Here is a 20298-nt window from a genome sequence, read left to right as displayed (position 1 = left end):
GAAAGACCACAGTTCCAAATTTGTCTCATCATGATTTCTGCATCTAGCATGCGCATAGAAATATATCTTAAAACTTGCTTGAAAACTTGGGCTTTGTTATGGAAGTCCATCTAAGGGTTATTGTTTTTTCTACATGCTGGTTAGGCTAAGTAAACTGATACATCTTCCTTTACACCTGTAATCCAATTCCTGAGCTGCCTTGTTCTGACCTCAATAAGCTGTAGAAAGCACCACTCCCTTCAGTGCTATCACATAGGGAAAGAGTGGGCTATGAAAAACTGGGAGCAATTTCCTAATTGATCTTATATAAAGATTTATCTTTATCTTAACTATGTTAGAATACAGATGCTGCAAACTCTCTGAGCATTATAGAGCTTAAAAATTCTGAGCAGCTTCTTTCGGAATGCTGGAAAAGTCAATATTTGACTGAGGTCTATATTTGTTGTTTGGCTTCATCTTTAAATCCTTTGCAGCTTTTATTTTCTGTTGACCTGCTTAAAAATTGGTATTAGTGCTTGTTTTCTTTGTTGCTCTGGTGGGGGGGGGGTGGTTGCAGAGGGGATAACATCACCATAATTCATAAGGAATTCTTTTTATTGTTCAAATTTTCATGAGTGCATTTTTATAGCTGTAAAGTAACTTAATTATTAGCTCTGCAGTCCCAGGCTGTAGGAGACTATGTACTGACCTAAACTGATAGATGCACTAATTGCTATTTCTTTTCTAGTCTTTCTAATGCTTACTGATGCTAATTCCAACTTTCTGAATCTTTTAATTTCTGGCAATGTCTCTTTTTTACCATGCTGCTCTGTGGATTATAAAGGTGGGGATATTAGCAAAGTATATCCATCCCTTTTAAGTTATTCAGTGCACAACCAAAACACCTCAAATGAATTAGATTACTGTAGCACTTACAGGCAACATTTAGCTGTTCCAAATGATTCAAGAAGGGCAATTAGCTACAAGAATGGCTGGCAAATGACTCGCCAAAATGCAGAAGTCTGGAGCAGCACAGAAGAAAATGCTTCTCCAAAGAGAAAATCTCGTAGCTGTGATGATCTGTTAACAGATGATCGTGATAGCTTTCCTGATGCACAGGCCAAGGCTGAAAGCATGGGCTCTCTGTTATGTGAGGAGGATTCCAAAGAAATTTGCTCAATGAACTGGAACTCCCCATATGTTGAGGGCCGTGGTAGTGGTAGGTCGAGAGTTCGTCACAGATCTGCACATGATGCTCCAGGTTTCCTGAAAATGTACAAAAAGATGCACCGCATCAATCGCAAGGACTTAATGAATTCTGAGGTGATTTGTTCTGTGAAGTCCAGAATACTGCAGTATGAAAAAGAACAGCACAAAGGTATTCTTCAAGGCTGGAGAGAGTCTTCTACTGAAGAGGTGCCCAGAGACATGGTGCCAACCAGAATATCTGAATTTGAAAAATTAATTCAGAAGTCAAAATCAATGCCGAATCTTGGTGATGAAATGTTGTCAACTGCTACATTAGAGCCTCCTAAAAATGGCTTGTGTCCAAAGAGGCGATTTTCTATCGAGTCCTTGCTGGAAGAAGAAACTCCAGTCAGACATCCCTCTCAGGTACAACAGAGCTACAAGTCTAAAACCCTGGTGCCAATTCATATTGAAGTGACCAGTGATGAGCCACAACGATCACATATAGATTTTTCAGACAGTGATCAAGATGGAGTGGTTTCTGATCTCAGTGACTTTATCCAGATAGAGGGTTCATCCTTTTGTAGTGAAAGTGACTTCGATCACTTTTCCTTCACATCATCTGAAAGCTTTTATGGATCAGGCCATCACCACCACCACCATCACCACCACCACAGGCATCTCATTAGCTCCTGCAAAGGGCGATGCCCAGCATCCTACACTCGCTTCACCACCATGCTAAAACATGAAAGGGCTAAGCAAGAAACCACTGAAGATCCAAGGAGACAGGAAGCAGAATCTGGCCTCTCTAAGATAGCATTCCTGGTCAGTCCAGTGCCTTTCCGGAGGAAAAAAAGTGCAGCTCCTAAAAAACAAACCGAAAAGAAAAAATGCAAGTCATCTGTATTTGAAGCACTAGATTCTGCACTTAAAGACATCTGTGACCAAATTAAAGCTGAAAAAAGACGGGGAAGCTTGCCTGACAACAGTATATTACACAGACTTATTACTGAGCTGCTTCCAGACATTCCAGAAAGGAATTCATCTCTTAAAGCTCTGAAAAAGAGTCCCATGCACCAGCCTTTTCATCCACTGCCTCAAGATGGTGCTATCCATTGTCCACTGTACCAGAATGATTGTGGAAGATTACCTCTTAGTGCCTCTTTTCCAGACATGGATGCAACTAACAACAACGATAGTGCACTGTGTTTCCAAGGTGGATTAACTTTCTTCCTCTATCCTTGTGATTGACTTATCCAGCCTTACTCCCTGTGTTTCCCACCCTTTCTCATTCCATTTTTGTGTTGTCTATAAGAAGCTTTCATCCCACAAAATTCTTAATGAAGAATGTCATTTTCACATAGGTGTTGAGGATAGACAAATTTGCTATCTATTCACAAACTACAGCAATCAGAACAACTGAAGTAACAGTGCATTTCAACTAATTGATTATTGGTTCTATAAATTACAGTAATGTTATTAAGTATTGTGGGGGTTTTTCCCCAAGAAAAATATCTTACAGAAAGGGAATTCATGCATCATAAGATGCAGATGCTGGTCAAACTGAAAACAATATGGAGATAATCCTTCCTTTATTAATTAAGAAAAAAATTTGCATCTAAAATGTGTTGTTATTTTGTTAAATGTAAGCGATTAAAATGCTGCTAATTCTGCCAGTATCACAGAAAGTTGATTCTGTTTTCTTATGAATCTAATGCTTTATATTACTTTTTGTGAATAGATGTTAAGGTCATTTTAGGAAGTTTCCATTTCCACTGTTCAAACAATAAATTTCCAATTTCTGTGGCAGCAAAACTAGTTCTTTTCATAGAATTTTAATATATCTGTGAAGTTTTGAGAAATTTCCTATCCTCTTAAAAGGGAAGTTCTCAATAATCAAAACTTGAATGAAATTGTCAGGGTGAGTATGACCAGTCTGTAGTTTAAGTTACTGCTTTGAGCTGTTTGTTGCTGTGCTGCATCTTTTTTTTCTCAAAAACATTTGCTCAAGCCTAAAGTGTTTTTAAAGTTTAACCTTTTAATATTAAAAGAAACAAACTAGATCCATAGCAGGAATGCACAAACTGTATGCTAGATGATTTAGATTAATATCTTTGGCAAGTCTGTAGTTTATTTCTCTTTTTCAATGCTACCATTTCTTAGTTTAAGAATTCTGCTTCTAGACATAGAGTCCTTTGACAGAGTATCTTTGAGAATTTAATGAAATTACAAAGCTATTCTTGAAATCACAAATGGCTGTTAGAGAAAATGTCTTTAATATGTAAATTAAGCAATATTTGATCAGACCTATCTTACCTTTATTCTCACATCTTTTTGTGTAACTTTTGCAAGCAGTACAATAGTAAATATGTATCTCAAGAGAACTCAGAATTCAAGCTGTTACCATCTCTTCTTAACTAGTTATAACAGACATATTTAGAATAAAAGATTTGGTAAAAAAAGGGCTATAAAACGCATCCATGAGGCCTGGTCATGATTAACCCTGGCTGACAGTACTACATGATGAGACTAAGGTTGTTGGAATTGCACTGGTCACGTATTACAGTGGACTTCTGATAGCTTCTTCAGCTGTGAAGGAGCCTGGCATAAGGAAAGCAATGCACTCTGTCAACATTAATATCCTTAAAGTGGCGTGGAGAATGAGTAAAGCAGAATATTCCGTTGATTTCCATCAGCACCAGTCATGGCTGAGCTCTACTTCAAATCAAGTTTCCTGTTTGTTGGATCTGTGTGTGTCTCTTACAGCCACCATCACACAGAGATGCCAAGGTCATAGCAAAAAACCACTGAAAACTACCAATATTGGCTGCATAAAGAGCTGTAGAGAAATAAAGGAAATTGTTTTTCCTAAAGCTTCTGCATTTTCACTCTTTTTCCATGTCCTTCTCTTTCTGCTAGAGAATAAAGAAAAAAAATAATAGATATGTTTGGAGGCATTGTATCTTTAGGTTTGTGCAGTGAGTATAGATAGATCCTCATTCAGGAACACATGCCATATCAAGAAACCTGTCCAGAACTGGGACTGTGATATACTTGCTGGGAGTGACATGCTTGCAGCCAATGGCATAAATAATACAATTATCTCATTTTTTGCCTCCAATGTATTTATCAATAGCTTCAATTTTTTTGGTTTAGCCTATAGCCCACTAGAGACCATTTACATCTTTTTTCTGTAAGACCCAAATATAATGGATGACCTGCTTTCAGTTCCTTTCTTTTTAACCACTTGTACTCCTTTGGAAATGTATGAACTTGGTAAGAACAGATTGTGGGAATGAAGTCAAAGAAGACAAACATCTATCACGTTTTCACTAGCAAATATCACTGTGACAGTAGGAGACTAAAACAGTAGTTCTCAGAAGTTGAGAGGCAATTCATTTCATCCTCTGATCTGAAATAGTTCTATTATATTTTCATTTCACATTGGCAACTTGCAGAGCTATAGAATGTGTAAGATTTTCATTTTATTCTTATTAAAACATTAAAAGATACCATCCCGTAATAAACATTGGTAAACTGTATTTTAGAGAAGTCTGCCACATAGATTGGTGAGTAATGATTTGTATTCCATCTCTTAAAACAGAGTTGTTTTTATGAAATAACTTCTTTTTAAATTCCCTTGTGCTGCCTAACATGTGCCCCTGGTAAAGTAGAAATGCATCTTAGATCACTTAGGAGGAAACAATGTTACTTCACTATTTTCTCATTGAAGCATGCTTGAATCATGTTTTGTGCATGTAATTATGTGTTTATATTGTTGGCATTCCGAAACAGTGTCATGCAACCTGATGAAGTCCCAGTACTGCTGTCATGTCTTCCACTTGGCCCAGTGGGGGTCCATCCCTTTGTACAGTGAGGCATAATTTTGCTCTCTTGATCCTCTCTCATATCTTTTCTTCTACTGTGGATCAGAGGACAGCCATTGCCTTTGCTTAAGAGTTAGTATCTTTTTTTTTTTCTTTGAAGGTGCACTTAACCATCATATCATGTGCTTTTCTTTCTATTAAAGGTAAAATAATAGATTTCAATATCTTTTCACCTCCCTAATGAAACCAAGAAGCATTACACATTTGAATGGTTTTGTTTACCGTAACTTCACATCATTTCTGTTTTCAGTAGACCAGGAGTCTCCTGGAAGCTATTCTTCTGCTTTCACTGATGTGGGCCGATTTACTCCAAGGGAGAGAAGAGGAACTACAGACAAAGAGGTAGTGAAACAACAATGAATAACACAGCAATGTCCATATGGGAAATCGGTAACATATTTGAGACAAGATTTCTGTTGGTTTTAAGACACTGTAATAATGCAGACCAAAGGAACAGTTACTTATCATGTCATCAGATGGGACAGCATCTTCCTTTTTCATTAAGGAGGATTAGTACTTCAAGAAATTAAAATAATATCAAGCTTTGTAAAATAAGCTGTGGACTTCCATTTACTATTAAATAGATATGAACATAAATTTACTAGTTATCGATAGATTCTGTCAAAGTTGACCAGAGAGGGTGTTTGGAACAGAGAAGAGCAGATGTGACTGGGGAAAGGCTCTTTTGAGATCCAAAGCATCACACAAAGAAACTGCCTTGGTAGTTTAAAACTGATACAAAACATCTATATTTCACCATTATTTTTGTTTGGAAAAGGAAAACCACTGTCGTTGGTGTGTTAGACAAAACCACTTCTCCTAAGAGCAAACACTAACGTTTGTAACAGTTGGTGATGGTAATTATATACTGGTTACTCATATTAGTGCTTTGGAAAAGGTTTTGGAAGCAGGCATACCACCGTTAAAGTAACACAAAGTATCACTGAAAACTACACTTTAACAAATGAAATGTATTATTTAGTATCTTAAGAATACTTATAGATGTAACTGTAAATGCACTCCAAACAGGCTTCAGGGATTTTATTCAATCATAAAGTACATTTAAATTAACCAACATCTACAGACCATGAATTGTTAACATTTTTTATTGTTTTTTATTAAAATATTGCACAAAATAATGGCAGCATAAGAGGGTACTATATTTTAATTGCTAATATTTAAGGGTTTGCTCTGGGCTATCTACCTTGCTAAATGGTGGTACAGTTAGAACTGAATTCAGATCCATTTACAGTCCACTGACATGTTTTTATTGCTGCAATTTGATTAAGAGTCTGATTTCAACAAAAAAAAAGAAAAAAAACCTGCTTATTACAAAATAGAGGTAAAAAATGTTCCAGGAGCTGAGTTATGTGTTCCTTTTAAAGAATCTCATGACACAGAGAGTCATTTTTCAATTTGAAAATACATAAAATACTTAAATTACAAGCCATTTTTAAGATCACTGTAATTTAAAAAGATGAAAGAAAGGCTTCTCTATTTCCAGTATGTTTTGTAAAGTGCGAAGTATTTTGTATTTAATCAGCTCCACTGTTCTTTTAATACTATCCTCTTTCTTCTGTTATTTGCTTTAGTAGTTACAGTACCAGCTGTACCAAAATCAAGGAAGAGTGAAAAGGGCTTTGCTACAGTTGATATGACTATCACCTCCTGTCTAAAAGACTGTTTTTAACAACAGCAAGGAACAGGAAAATGCTTTTAAATGTAGGCTTAGACCTGTAATGGAAAATTGTATTAGTATTACAAAATTCAAATAGGCAGGACCCCTGCAATAACTTTAGGGACTTTTTTGTTATAGTGAAGACAATGCTCTAGGTATGCTAAATTTGCTAGCCATTAAATTACAAGTAGGGAGAGAACCCTGTCAAGAACATGTGGAATAAAAGAAAAATGCAAAATTTACAAGTGTCCCTTTTTATTCCTCTCATAAAAAGATGCACACCTTTACATCCTTACAAGAAGCATCTCTCAGAAATAGCATAATCAGCTCATGCTAGTCACTAGTATATCCTAGAGAGAAATTTTTTTAAATGTAGCAATCTTATCTGTGCAAGTACTTGCAGAGAAACACTGAAGAATTTCACCAAATACCCTCATGTAATACTGTTTATCGCTTCTGGCACCTTCCTCTGAAGTATCTGGTGACGGTTACTTGTCAGCTGCAGACACTAGATGAGGGAGGCTGTTGGGCCGGATCACAGTTCGTGTTTTCAGCAGAGCTTTGAAAACAGTGAAAGTTTAAGTTTCAGCTGCACAGGTGAGGAGAGGTAGGGCTGTTTAACAGCTTTGTTTTTGAAACAATATTGAGCTTGCATGTACTTTGTGATAGAACTTGATAAATATATGATAGGAGTGATATAATGTGATTGCCTGTAATAGCAAGAGAGCTGCGCATATGACTCAGGAGATCAACTCCAGTCCTGTGTTTCTCAGACTTTCTTAAAACTATGAATGTGATTATAGAAATTCAAAATATTCCCAATAATTTCCAGCTGTCAGAGTAATTTCTCATATATACGTATATATAAGTGATACAGTATTTGCAATTGAAATTAGCCTAAAGGTAACAAGTTTAACAGAGAAAGCATCTAGAATACTACAGAATATTAGATGTGTGAATTTACATTGTACCTAAAAAGCTAGTTGCCTACAAGTTACATTGGCGTAGTTAACTTTTTTATTTACTTTGGTAGTTCTGTTACACATAAAATTGAAAAGCAGTCTGTATTAAAATTTAGCTGCTATTTCTGTTTTTAGAAAACTAAGTCTCAGACACATAACTGCCTTAAAAAAAATGAAAGCCATATATTTAATTGCCTATTTCTGCAAGAACCACTGTAAAGCACATCCTTTTCACTTTGAGTCTTGGTCACCTTTTTAAAAGTTGAAACATGTTTATCATATAGTAATACTACCTGAATGTATTAATCACTTTGCCTGCTTTTCAGAAACTGCCAGCTAGAGCTGTATATGACTTTAAAGCTCAGACTTCTAAGTAAGTACTAGACTTTTGTTCATTTAAGAATTCATGATTCTGGAACTTGTAGCAGCTTAACTGATGTTTAAGCCAGTTTCAACAGCAAATGCCGTGGAAATGAGGACCCTGCTTGCACAGGTAGTCTCTGCATTAGCAAACTGTGTGAGAAGTTATGTTGTAGTAAAAATGTCTTAAATTATTATATCCTCCATTGTATCTATTAGAACACATGAATGGCTGTGCATCTTCAGCCTTCTAGAGCACGGGTCCTGAGGGTCACCCACTGAATGCTTTTCATTTGTTGTGAATTCTATTCAGGTTACACAAGGTAAAGTGCTTAAAATACTGTCACAGATAATGGGGTTATAAAAATTCTGTATAATGCTTCAACACCTTCCTGTCTGTCTTAACATACACAGGCTCTCTGCAGGATGTGACAAGTCCCATACCAAGACAACAGTGGTCCATAAGAAAGACAAGATCAGGAACCACTAATTTTAGGATATGAGAGAGTTGGAGTGCCTGTATTTCATTCCTGCTGTTGTTCCAATGATCCAGGGCATTTAAACAATAATCAGATATGGCCCAACATTGACACTAGAATTACATTAGCTGTGTCTGGGAGAAAACTCAGAACCTGAATTATCCAAACAGCAGCTTAGCTTTTGAAAAGCCAAATGGATGATGCAGCAAATATCTCCCAGGCCAGGATCTGAAAATATTTTTAGTGATTTCAATTATTCCCCTTTTTTGGTATTCAACATTAAATGTATCACAGGCTCTGAATATCAGAAATGGTGAGAGCATGATCCTGTGTTCTTCAGGCTTCTGAATAGCTGTCTTGAAAGAAAACTCTTAAGAGCAGAAGCACACCATTCTCTGCTATGAAAAGGTAGTGATAGGCCATAGAGACATGGGATATACTTTCTGGTTTTCTCTACTGATTTCATAAAGAACATCCCTCTGATGCCTGTCATAAAAGCAGTACTTAAACAGGTGATCCAAAAGACATCATACTTGCATGCAGACGCTATACTAAGTGCTCTGGTAGTAACTAGCAATACTTCCTTGGAATCAAAGTGTAAAACAGGCCTGTATAACTTACAGGTACTAAATGTAAAGCTATAAATGTGAATCACTTGATTTTATATGGAATGATCAACTGGTAAATGATCACAACCATGATACTTTTTCTTCAAATGTTTGTTACATTCTGTTTCGGTTCCAAACTGTAAAGATCTCAGGAACTATGCAGGTAGAAGAATTAAATGTAAAGCTATAAACATCTGATATAAATAAATTTGTTACAGAGAGCTGTCCTTTAAGAAAGGAGATACTGTCTATATCCTCAGGAAAATTGATCAAAACTGGTATGAGGGTGAGCACCATGGAAGAGTTGGAATATTCCCTATTTCTTATGTTGAGGTTTGTTCTCTGTTTTAATTCCTTTAATTAATTTGGGTAATAAGTCCACAAACCACATGAAAATGATGAAAATCTGTGGGTTTTCTTTTTCCTTAGAAACTTTCTCCTCCAGAAAAAGCACAGCCTGCCAGGCCACCTCCCCCTGCACAGATTGGAGAGATTGGAGAAGCTGTTGCCAAATACAATTTCAGTGCAGACACAAATGTGGAGTTATCACTTAAAAAGGTACAGTTTAGAACTATCTTCCATCAAAACACCATGAAAGTGTCTACTGCTATACCAAATCAATACTGTGCTTTGGTGCATGCAGCATTCATAATTTGCCATGCACAAAGCAATGTCATGGTAAGAGACTACTAACATAATAGCTTGTTGGCTAGCAGTCTTTCTCAGCTACCTGAAAATAGCATAAATGTGTTGTGCATGTAAATTGGATTGTGGTAGATTAGCATATGCAATCATCTGTTAACTGCCCACGTAAATATCAAGTTTTCTCCTTAATTATCCATTCCTTTTTTTTAATAATTATTCCTAGCTGTCACTATTATTAGGAATCTAGAATAAATAGAAAATTACAGAAGATAAAAGATACAGAAAAAAGGCTCAGAGATTTTTTGTGAATGTATCAGTTTTTGCAAATATTTCATTTAATAACAGTCTGCTTTTTATAACATTTTATTGCCATTCCTATGCACATCCTGGTAGTTATACTGTATTGCACATAAGTAAAATAACTGTTTAATTTCTGAAGTTTGTGAGACACTGGAATATCACCACTATAGAGAAACTTTATTATTGCAGATATTAAATACTCATGTGTAAGTAGTATGTACTTCTTATCCACTGGGAAGTTCTGCCTCATACATTTGGGTTTTTTAAAGAATTAGAGTTCATAAAAGCTTTTCAGTGGTTTGTTTTTCTTTTGAAATAAAAGTAAGAATATGGTTAGTTGTTGCTGACCTAGAGCTTAATCCAGCACTATTGAAAATGAGTGTTTTTTACTCATTAGAAATTCATAAATGTCAAAGAGGTCTAAAAAACAATCAGGAATAGGAACTTAGAGAAATTATGGGTTGAGGGTAATTTAGTGATTTATTTCTTTTTAAAATTACCTTCCATGTTTATTGTGGTGGTCATAATCTTGACAGTCAAATCTGGGGTTTTTTTGAAAAGTGAACTTGCACTGGTTTTCTTTTGTTCCATCTCACTAAAGATAGTTTTAGTGAATCTCTATCAGCTACAGAAACAAAATTAAAGAAACCCAAGAGAATGCAAAATTAATAGGGAAGGATTTGTTAAAAAAAGGCACGTGATAAAAGGCACATCATGTGAAACAAAGAAGGGGGTAGCTCATGGAGTTTCACTACAGAGAAAGATTGAGTAGAAAGTTGATGTTTTCCATTTCAATTGCTGAGCTCTCTAAAACCAGTAACTGAGCCACTGCCCAGGAAAAACACTTCTTTCTCTCATATTTCCCATGGACTCATTTTTTAGCTTTCTACCTCCACTTATTTCAGTTTTACTGATAACAAAGCGCTTGCATGGGTTTTATTGTTTAACTTTTATCACTTGGAAGGAAAAATGGGCATAACAGTCACTGTTACATATTATAGTTAGGGTGTTAGCTGGTAGTTTTGCCAGGAATTAAAATAGATTATGCTCCAAAGAAAAGTGTTAATGTTATTCTCCCAACCAAGAGTAGGAGACTACATGAGATTCCCCTATGATAAAAGAAAAGCATTTTAGTCCGTGACTAGCCCCTCATTTTGCTGGAATTTTGCTGGTAGTTTTATACGTGGTTATTATAAATGGGAGTAGAAATGTGGAAATGGAGATGATGCTCAAGACTGATGGGAAACTGCACTGCAGGGAAAATGATACTGTGTGTTAAAATAATACCTGCTATTCACAAAATATACTTACAGTGTATGTGCTGATAACTCATTTTCATAATGCATTTCAGGGAGACAGAGTAATTCTTCTCAAGCGAGTTGATCAAAACTGGTATGAAGGTAAAATACCAGGAACCAACAGACAAGGCATCTTCCCTGTTTCCTATGTAGAAGTCATCAAAAAGAATGCATCAAAAAGTGTTGATGACTATCCTGATCCTCCGATCCCCCAAAGCTATTCTAGTGACAGAATACACCATTTAAGTTCAGCTAAGGTAAGGATTTTTTTTCTTTGCTGTCACCCCTAGAGTGGGTTTAAAAGGACTTGTAATTTTTTTTTAATACAATACATAACTTAGACATTAAACATAGTATATTTTCTTTCCTGCATAGGTAGAATTGCATTACTATCTTATTAATAAAGTATTTTAATAGCCACGTGTGTGTCTTACATTGTGCCAGGATTTATGGCCTTTTCTTCATTAGCTATTATGTTACTGAGAGTAGGGCTAGGCAAAATTTAGGCAGAAAAATCAAGTCAACAGAAAAAATTTATTCGGGAATTTTAGCAAGAATTTGAGCATTAAGTATATATCTAGTAGACTTTTCCTAGTGCAGTGTGAAGACATTCCCATAAAACAGCTGTACTAGAAGCCTACGGTCACATAAGCATGCAGGACACAGCTTGCCAAGATCAGTTCTGTGCCTTTCAAAGTCAAAAAAATTATTAGTGATTCTGTACTAAAACCTTCCTCCTTTCGCCATTTACAGTCAACAAGGAGGCTGTTGTTACATTCTTTGAGGTGGGACAACAGTGACAGTATTGTTTCATTTAGGAGTAAGGTGATTGTCTTCACATTGCCAATGAACTTGGATTCAGACCTTTAAAGTTTTAGTTTTTCACACCAAATGTGTGTCATAGGTTCTGAATCGTTTTCCTTCCTAGTCTAGATAACCACCACAAGTTGTACTACAGAATGTTGCAGAGAGATTCCTGTGCTACTGTTTATCATTCACTTGTGAGATTTCACAGTCACCTGTGCAGGGAGCATAACATCTTTGGCAGTGACAGAAACTAAGACAGTTTCTGCATACAAATGTGATTAGCATTAACATAGTATCAATGATTTTGAAAGCTCGAGATGGAAAATTTTCTAAATCTTCCTCTTTACCTTTGTTCTTTATCTCTTCAGCACTGGACAGTGGGGTTTGTGTGTAATTATAAATATCTTATCCTGCTATTAATCTCTGTTTCAGTTGATTTTGTCCCCTTTTCTACTTTCCTATATTTGAATACTGGTGCTCATTTACATGCTTCAACTTTGAAATAAGTTCCACACTTATTTACAACTTTGGGGTTGTAAAAAGCTACCAAAAATGTCATTTATAGGCAACAGTGGCCTCTGAAAATATTGCTTATGAGTAAACAATATTAGCTGGTTTGGGACAGTTGCTAGAACAGGTCTCTTCTGGTTTTCCAGAACATCTCACAACAGAGAACTAGATCCTCTCTCTTCCATTCCAACAAAACTGCCAGCTGAGGTATTGATAAGCTAGGGCCCCTTATTGTTATAGGAACCCAGAGGTACCTGAGGGCAAATCAAGAGTAGGAGGCAGCTTAGGTGCTCCATATTCCAGAGATGTCTCTCTGTGTTCAGAGGTGCTTCTCCCCGTTTTCTACAGAGCAGGCTTGTCTCTAAGGTGTCCTGCAGCTAAAGCTGGTGTTTGTGTAACCCCCATAACCCTTGTTGAGCACAGGTGATGCTTTAGAGCATTTATATCCATATTACAAAACCGTGCTGCCACTATTATTTAGTTATTACTAAATTAGTTCTGTAGGGGACTAAATTGGAAGAAGCCTTCCTTGTAACATGCCATCACTGGGTTCTAGCATAAGTTTAAAAAAAAACCTCCAAACTTCTACTGAAACTCTTAGACAGACATCTTGTTTCTGAATTAAACTGTATTCAGAAATGGCAATACCATGTAAGAAGACATGTTGTTCCTGAAGAACTACAGGAGCCCTGAAAGTGTTCTGGAGTTCACCACACTTACTGATACCACTTTTCCTATTCCTTTGGAGTTTCTTACCACATATCACTAGATTGCTAGAGCAATTGCACTAAAGTTCTCTGGCCTAATGGCAATAAAATAAATAAGCAATACAAGTCAGGAGCAAGTTTTGCTGTCCTTGGCTTTGCCTGGTCCATCTGTATCTTTAGACCTAGTGCAAGCTTGTAGCCATGGGAAACTAAAAAATGGCAATGTCTCTTCTGCATTATTATTGACCTTAATACCATATGTTAGAGGCTCTTGTTTGAGAGGAAAGATGAGGTAAAGAGACTGAGTATTGCTTGTAACAGCCTAGCTCTGTTTTAGCAGGCTGTGTTGTTATCAGTCTATACTGTTTACTTTGTTACAGAAGACTCTGTAACAAAGGTTGTCTAACTATAAAATAAAGCTATTTGCCTCAAGAAAACTCAAGCAGGAGGTAAGTAAATTAACCTTCCTATTCTGCCACATTAATTTAGACTTTTGAAATAGCACATTAATACTTAAAGTCTCCAGTAGTCCAGATAACTTGGAGATTACATCTAATTATTCTGGATAGTTGTAACAATGAGATAAAAATATTTTTCACTCAGTTTTAATTTTGAGGGTTAATAGTAACAAAAATGCATTTTCAGTATTTACTGAAGCAATGGATATCTACTGATGCTGTGTACGTATGACTCACCAGTCTCTCATTCTTAGAAAAGGACGTTTCTTTTACCAGAAGGATACTTCAATCAATATTGTGTACAGATACTCAAAATATACTGCTGCATACTGTGCTGTCACTATTTTAAAAGCATTGTTGACTGCCTACATTCAGTTTGAATTGAATGTACCTTTCACAAATGTTGATGTCATTTTGGAACTAAGGTTACTTTTGAAAAAAAAATGCATTCTGTAGCTGTTCATGCCTTAATAAAAGTATGCAATATATTAAAGATGTTTCTTAAACATTTACCTGGAAGTATTAAGAAAAAGTAGAAGTATTAAATTTGAATAATTGGAAATCACTTCAGTTTTTATACTTTAAAAGAAATACTTAATGACACCTGAAATGTACTTCTGCAAGTGCTATTCTCAAAATAATAGTAATAGTTCGGGGAAAAATTTGTTAATATTAATTGTATGATTTAATAACCTGTGACAGGCTCACTAACAGAGCACCATAAATAACATAACTTTAGCAGATCAAATGCAAGTTGCCTTCATGAATGTAATGATTCAGTTCTGTCTTAATGCCTGACATTTATGCCTCAAGCCAAAACCTGATACAGTTTCATGTTTCAAATGTCTTTCCTGCTGTTCTGATTCATGTAGTAGTGATTTCAGACACCCATGGTCACTGAAATTGTACCCTGTAATCCAGATGATCACACAGACATTTTTCTTTTTCAGTTTACATATATCCTAATTCTCTGTCATGCTTATTTATTTGAATTCCCATGTTGTTCTTATTTTTGAAGTTGCCTTCCCAAGCACTGTCCTCACTTTCCAGACAACTTTCCTCCTCTTGGTCACACATTGATCAAAAGATTCTCCAGGCTGCCACTAGTGACTTGTTTTCAAGGACTGTTGGTGTTTCGCCTTCAAGCACATGCAACTTAACTTCTCCATCAGTTCCAGACAGTTTTCTTTGTGACTTAGAAGAACTCAATTCTTTGGCATTGTCAACCTCTCAAACTGTAGCAATATCCCCAGGTAATAGCATTCACCAAGTTAAGGATGGTCATGTTATTCCAAATACAGAAGTGTCTCTCAGCTCTTCTACAGCTCTTCCTCTGTCCTTTTTTGTATCTACCTCTGTATCATCTTCAGCCAACTCATCTCATGACATAGCATATAAGCATGGCAGCAACAATACCAAATCAGGAAAAGATAAAGACTTGAGAGGTATAATTGACCCTTTAGTTATTGAAGTACCTAGAGACTTGTTAGATACTACAAGAGAAGGTGAACATGTTGGCGCTATCCGTAACATCCCTTCACCATATGAAGGTGGTTCCATGTCCAGAGTGCTAGCTACAAATGCTGAAAATGAAGAGGAAATCTTTACTGCAGATCTGTCACTTAATATAGGGGATCAGTCAAAGCCTCAAGAATCAGATTTCTACGAAGGAGAACAAGACACAACAGAAGAACTGACAAGACTCTATATAGAGGAGGATCTGGTACATGACAGTTTAGAATTCCCAGTAGCAAGTGGAGGAGGTTCTATGGATTATTATGAAGGATACAATTCACCAAATATTGATAAGGTATTTTAATTTCTGAAATACCTGGGTTCTCTATTCAGATAACTTAGTATAAGTATTCTCTGCCTTTTCTTATATTTACATGTTTGTATCGTGCACAGGCACAGCTTTGTGCAATTGCATTCGACAAATCTGAGCTCTGAGCAACCTGATCTGGTGAAAGGTGTCTCAGCCCATGGCAGGGAGGTTGGAACTAGACACTAAGGTCCCTTTGAACCCAAACCATTCTATGATTAAAAATTGTCAGTGTTAAGGGATAGTCCCTTCTCAGAAGCAAGCATATGCACTGCTGTAAATTCTGTAATGTATCAGTTGTGCTGGTCCTTCTGTCCTTGTTGGTTGCCATTGAGCTTCTGATGTAAAAAGCCAGTGAACGATTTTCCTCACTGTCCCATTACATGCTGCCCCTTTTGAGCCAGAAGGCCCCAGTTCTCCAGAGGGAGGGACGTGCCTCCTGCAGAGATCCTGCGGTTTGTGCTTCACATGTGTCACTTCACCAGCTGATATATTTATAGCAGGCTCTGTTACGAGAACATGACTAATAATAACGAATCAGATTATGTTTGGCAGTTAGACAAATGCTTCCTCCTGAAACCCTCCCCAGTTCCTCTTTGGGACAGCACATCACTGAACTATCCCAAATGTGTGCTGGCCATTAAATGCCACAATACCGCTATTTGTGTGGTTTCTAGGCAAAGTTTTAGAAGAGACTTTTTTCCTGTCCAGCACTTCAACAGACTGTTCAGGCAGGTGCTTTGGCTGTCAACATGCAAATCAGATGCTTAGGACAGTATGTTTTTGGCCAAGTGTAAAACTAGTTAATTAGAAAGATTTTGCAGACTACCTGTACCCTTATTTGACCTGAAAAACACAGGAGAAAAACGTAAGAATAGAGGTGAAATCCGTGGCCACAAATGGCAACATTTTTGTGATTTCTGAGAAATCTCTTCCAGAAATGTAGACTGAATAATAGTAAAATTAGCATGACATTTGTGATTGTTCAGATTAGTTACATGTCTCCTTATTGAGCATTTGACATCCTTTACAGCTGGTTTTATAGCACAACTTCTCATTTTTCTTAAACATTTAAGCCAGCTCTACATTTTGTGGGAACATCAGAAGACTCTGATCCTCCTTTCCACCTTTCTTCTAATCTTCCACTTCACTCTGCCAAGGCACCTACTTTCCACTCCGTTCCTCCAACATACCTGTCTATTGCTTCCCTCCCACCTCCCCTCCTCTCTAAACCGTTACATCAGCAAGAGAAAGACTCACCACAGTTAAAGGTAACTGCACCTCTTGATTATGGATTGTTGCAAATCTTCATGTATATTAAATAACTGCAAGGCTAACACTGAGTTTGATCTTTTCAAATGTACTGTTTTGTTTACTAATATTAAATAACATAACACATGGAGTATTAAAATAAGCCTTCTTCAAATGAAACAAGGTAAAACTGTAACTATTATGATACAATGAAATGGCTTAAGGAGATACCACTGACAGGGAAGCAGAAAGCTTCAACTCAATTTCTAGTCAATACCAGGACAACAGAGTAACTCATTTAATTGAACAGAACAGAATTGTATTCAAGTATGCAGAAACTAGGTAACATTTCTGTTTGTGTTTTCAATTTCAAGGCAATGCCTGGAAGAACAGTCATAAATTTCACAGTAAAGCATCACTGCAGAGTCGTGTTCTAAATACCAATTCTGTTAGTCAAGGACTGGACAAAGATTATTCCCTCTTCAGGATTACAGTTTGTGTCATCATTGCAGCTCTGTGGCAGAAATATGAAAACTGAGTCGCTCTAGGTAGACAAAGTTAATTTCCAGTGCTGACTTCCAGGGAATTCATTTGCTCATAAAAAGGGGAAAATGTCATGCAAAAAGAAGCTATCCTAGAAGGCTGATCATTACATCTATGCCAGAAATCCTGCCTTTTTTTTTTTTTTTTTTACTCTGTCCTGTCTTACAACGTGCATTCACAGAAAACACAGACATAATGGACTTAAGGAAATCTTAAGATCCACCACATCTGTTGGGATTTTTTGGATACAGGGAAGAGACATAAGGCTTCTTTCCTGGGCATGAATCTGTCATGGGCTTAGGTACATTCCACCTCAAAGAAAGAGTAAAACAGAGTACTGCACTTGTTTTTGCAACTTTTAATAATTTATCAGTTGGCGCAGTGCTTTTGATGCTTTTGCTTAGCCTAAGGAGCAAAATTCAGAAAATTCCTCACCTACACTGAAATTCTTTTTAGGTGACCCTCTTATTCTTTGCTCTTGTTTGAGCAAGGTATGTTAATCCCAGCTGAAAATAAACAGAAGGAATATCTGTTTTGAGAGTTAAAATATCTGCCCCAGGGAACCTCCTAGGCAGTGTATTGCTCTTAAATGGACAAGGCAGGAGGCAAGACATTAATTAACCAAGGGGGATGATTCCATCTTACAGACACAAGAACCCGAGTACCCAGAAGAATGGAAGGTCTGGTGTTTTGTTAGAGAGTTCTCAGTCTTAATTATTGTTTTCAAACCATTTCAAATCTGGATTATTTTTTAAATCTCAGGAACAGATTCCTTTATAAACTTAATCAGTATATACTTACCTATTTGAAAATTTTCAAAATTATTAGATGCACTCTTACCAGTGACAGATTTTTTTGTACAGTATTTCTAAAATGAGATAAATCTTTTCCTCCCAAGGGTAAGCAACACAGCAGTCAACACTGACTACATTGCCAAGATAGAGAGTTGGATTAAAATAAGTGAAGCAGGTTTTGGCTGGCATCATTTCTTGCTGCTTAGTCGCCAGGCTGGGCTTGAGAAGACAGGACAGTTCCTATCCTCTTCTCTTTATGCATGTTGCCCATCATTAAGGTCTGCTCTCTACTGACACAGCAGAAAGAACACAAGATATTTTGAGGACTCAAATTTCATACGTGAAGGGAGGTTCTTCAGAGAGTTCTTGAAGCTGTAAACTGATACTTTTGTAATTTTTGTTGATGTAAAAATGCATGCATATACATACGTATATGTGCGTACATAGATATATTTGGAATGTGGCTCAAATCTAAAGCATGACCAGGGATTTGGACAGTGGAATACAAGGAGCTATGGGTGGGAAATGTCACTTTGCACCATGTTGGTGGGAGGGTGTCCTCCAAAAGAAGAATTCTGAAAACATGTCCCAAGGAGAAATGCTGACATTTTTCTAGCTCCTTGGTCTCTCTTGGTATCCTTTATTGTTGTTATTGTTGTTGCTGGTATTGTTATTCACCCCTCTAAGAGGAGGCTGTTTTTCTATCTTGTCACACTCTACTGACAAACAGTCACAAATACCATAGAAGAGGTTTTCAGTGTCATCACTCCACTCCCCTCACATTCCCCCCAGCTCACCCCTGCCCCTGAGAATTCACATTTGCTGAACACACACCCCTTAAGAACTGAATTCTGACAAATATTTTTCTGATTTATAGCAATGCTAACAAAACGAGGATATTTTCTTGAAGTACATTCCACCAAGTATTTACTTGCTTTCTCAATGCAAATTTAAGGGAAGTGTTCTGTTTAACAAGAAGGAATTACAACATTTGTTGTATACTGTTGAGCTTTTCTGTGTTACCAACTGAGCTGTTTCAGGGGTACATGTGGAATAACTGTTACATGTAAGGGCATGTGCCAGAGTAGCAAAACTTGGAAAAAAGATACAGTAGCAACAATAGAAATACTGTGTACTAATAGTACCTATTTCTACCTGTAACTCATTGCTTTTTGTTATCAAGAAAAGCATGTTGGGTTTGCATGTATGAATGAAGGAACAAAAATCCCATGATGCTTCATTCTTAAACTCTCACTTGACATAGTTTTTGTGGTTCTTCTAGGCTAATTTAAAGAGAGAGAGATTTGTTATGGGTAAACCTCCTCGTAGCCCAGTGATGACTAAGAGATCCTGCAGCTCACCTGTCAGAGGTCACAGCTATTCACACAGGGTATGGTACTGGATGCCCAGTGTGCAATAACAGCATTTCCATGGACAAGGAGCTCAGTGTCTAGCAGTATTTTGCTTTTGCCCAAGTGTCTCAATACTATCAGTATGCTCTGTTTTCTTTCTGTTGTGCTTCTGTGCTATGTCTGAGTAAAGGCAACAGGTCTGTGTGTGCCAAAACTCATTATATAAATCCATTAGTGTATTGTATCTCTGCAGTACTGCATGGTATTTCCAGTGCTACAAGATGTAAGAGATCAAAGCTCTTTATATTTAGCCTGATTTTATTAAAATTACTCCTCTCTTTCAAAGCATTCCTAGTTTATTAAAATTACAGCTTCCAAGAGTCAAAAATTTATTGCATGTATATGGACTGAATTCTTAGGTTTGAATCCATGTCCTTATTTTTCAAAATGCTTTTTTGCTGTGGTATGATGTTCACTCAATACTGTTCTCTTTATCCAAGCAGTGTCATTCCAGCCTTTTATACCCTTTAGCCTTTCCCTTCCTATCTGTAACATAACTGTAACAATTTTACCTAGCCAGAAAGTCAGGTTGTTTAGAGTTTGCATGGACTTTCCTCAAAAAGGTGATCTGCACTATGGAAAGGAAAAAAAAAACTTACACAACCTAAAC

General features: G+C 36.8%; 1 protein-coding gene across 10 annotated transcripts in view; it reads left to right on the top strand.

Moving 5' to 3' along the window:
* Nucleotides 1-20298, top strand: part of SORBS2 (sorbin and SH3 domain containing 2) — a 156107-nt gene that overhangs the window by 127619 nt on the left and 8190 nt on the right. For 4 of the 10 annotated variants that reach the window (XM_064652659.1, XM_064652667.1, XM_064652661.1 and 1 more), the window contains 6 exons: nucleotides 824-2383; nucleotides 5308-5396; nucleotides 8021-8067; nucleotides 9360-9474; nucleotides 9571-9699; nucleotides 11438-11641. In XM_064652659.1, coding sequence (XP_064508729.1) covers nucleotides 824-2383; nucleotides 5308-5396; nucleotides 8021-8067; nucleotides 9360-9474; nucleotides 9571-9699; nucleotides 11438-11641 — 2144 coding nt within the window. Of the gene's footprint in view, nucleotides 1-823; nucleotides 2384-5304; nucleotides 5397-8020; nucleotides 8068-9359; nucleotides 9475-9570; nucleotides 9700-11437; nucleotides 11642-16764; nucleotides 16960-19558; nucleotides 19667-20298 lie in introns of all 10 variants that reach the window. The other 6 variants (XM_064652665.1, XM_064652668.1, XM_064652666.1 and 3 more) reach the window with 3 other exon arrangements.

This window comes from Pseudopipra pipra, chromosome 4 (genome assembly GCF_036250125.1).
Source record: "Pseudopipra pipra isolate bDixPip1 chromosome 4, bDixPip1.hap1, whole genome shotgun sequence".
Lineage (NCBI taxonomy): Eukaryota > Metazoa > Chordata > Aves > Passeriformes > Pipridae > Pseudopipra > Pseudopipra pipra.
Note: the sequence above shows the minus strand (reverse complement) of the source record. Positions and strands in the feature narration are given on the sequence as shown.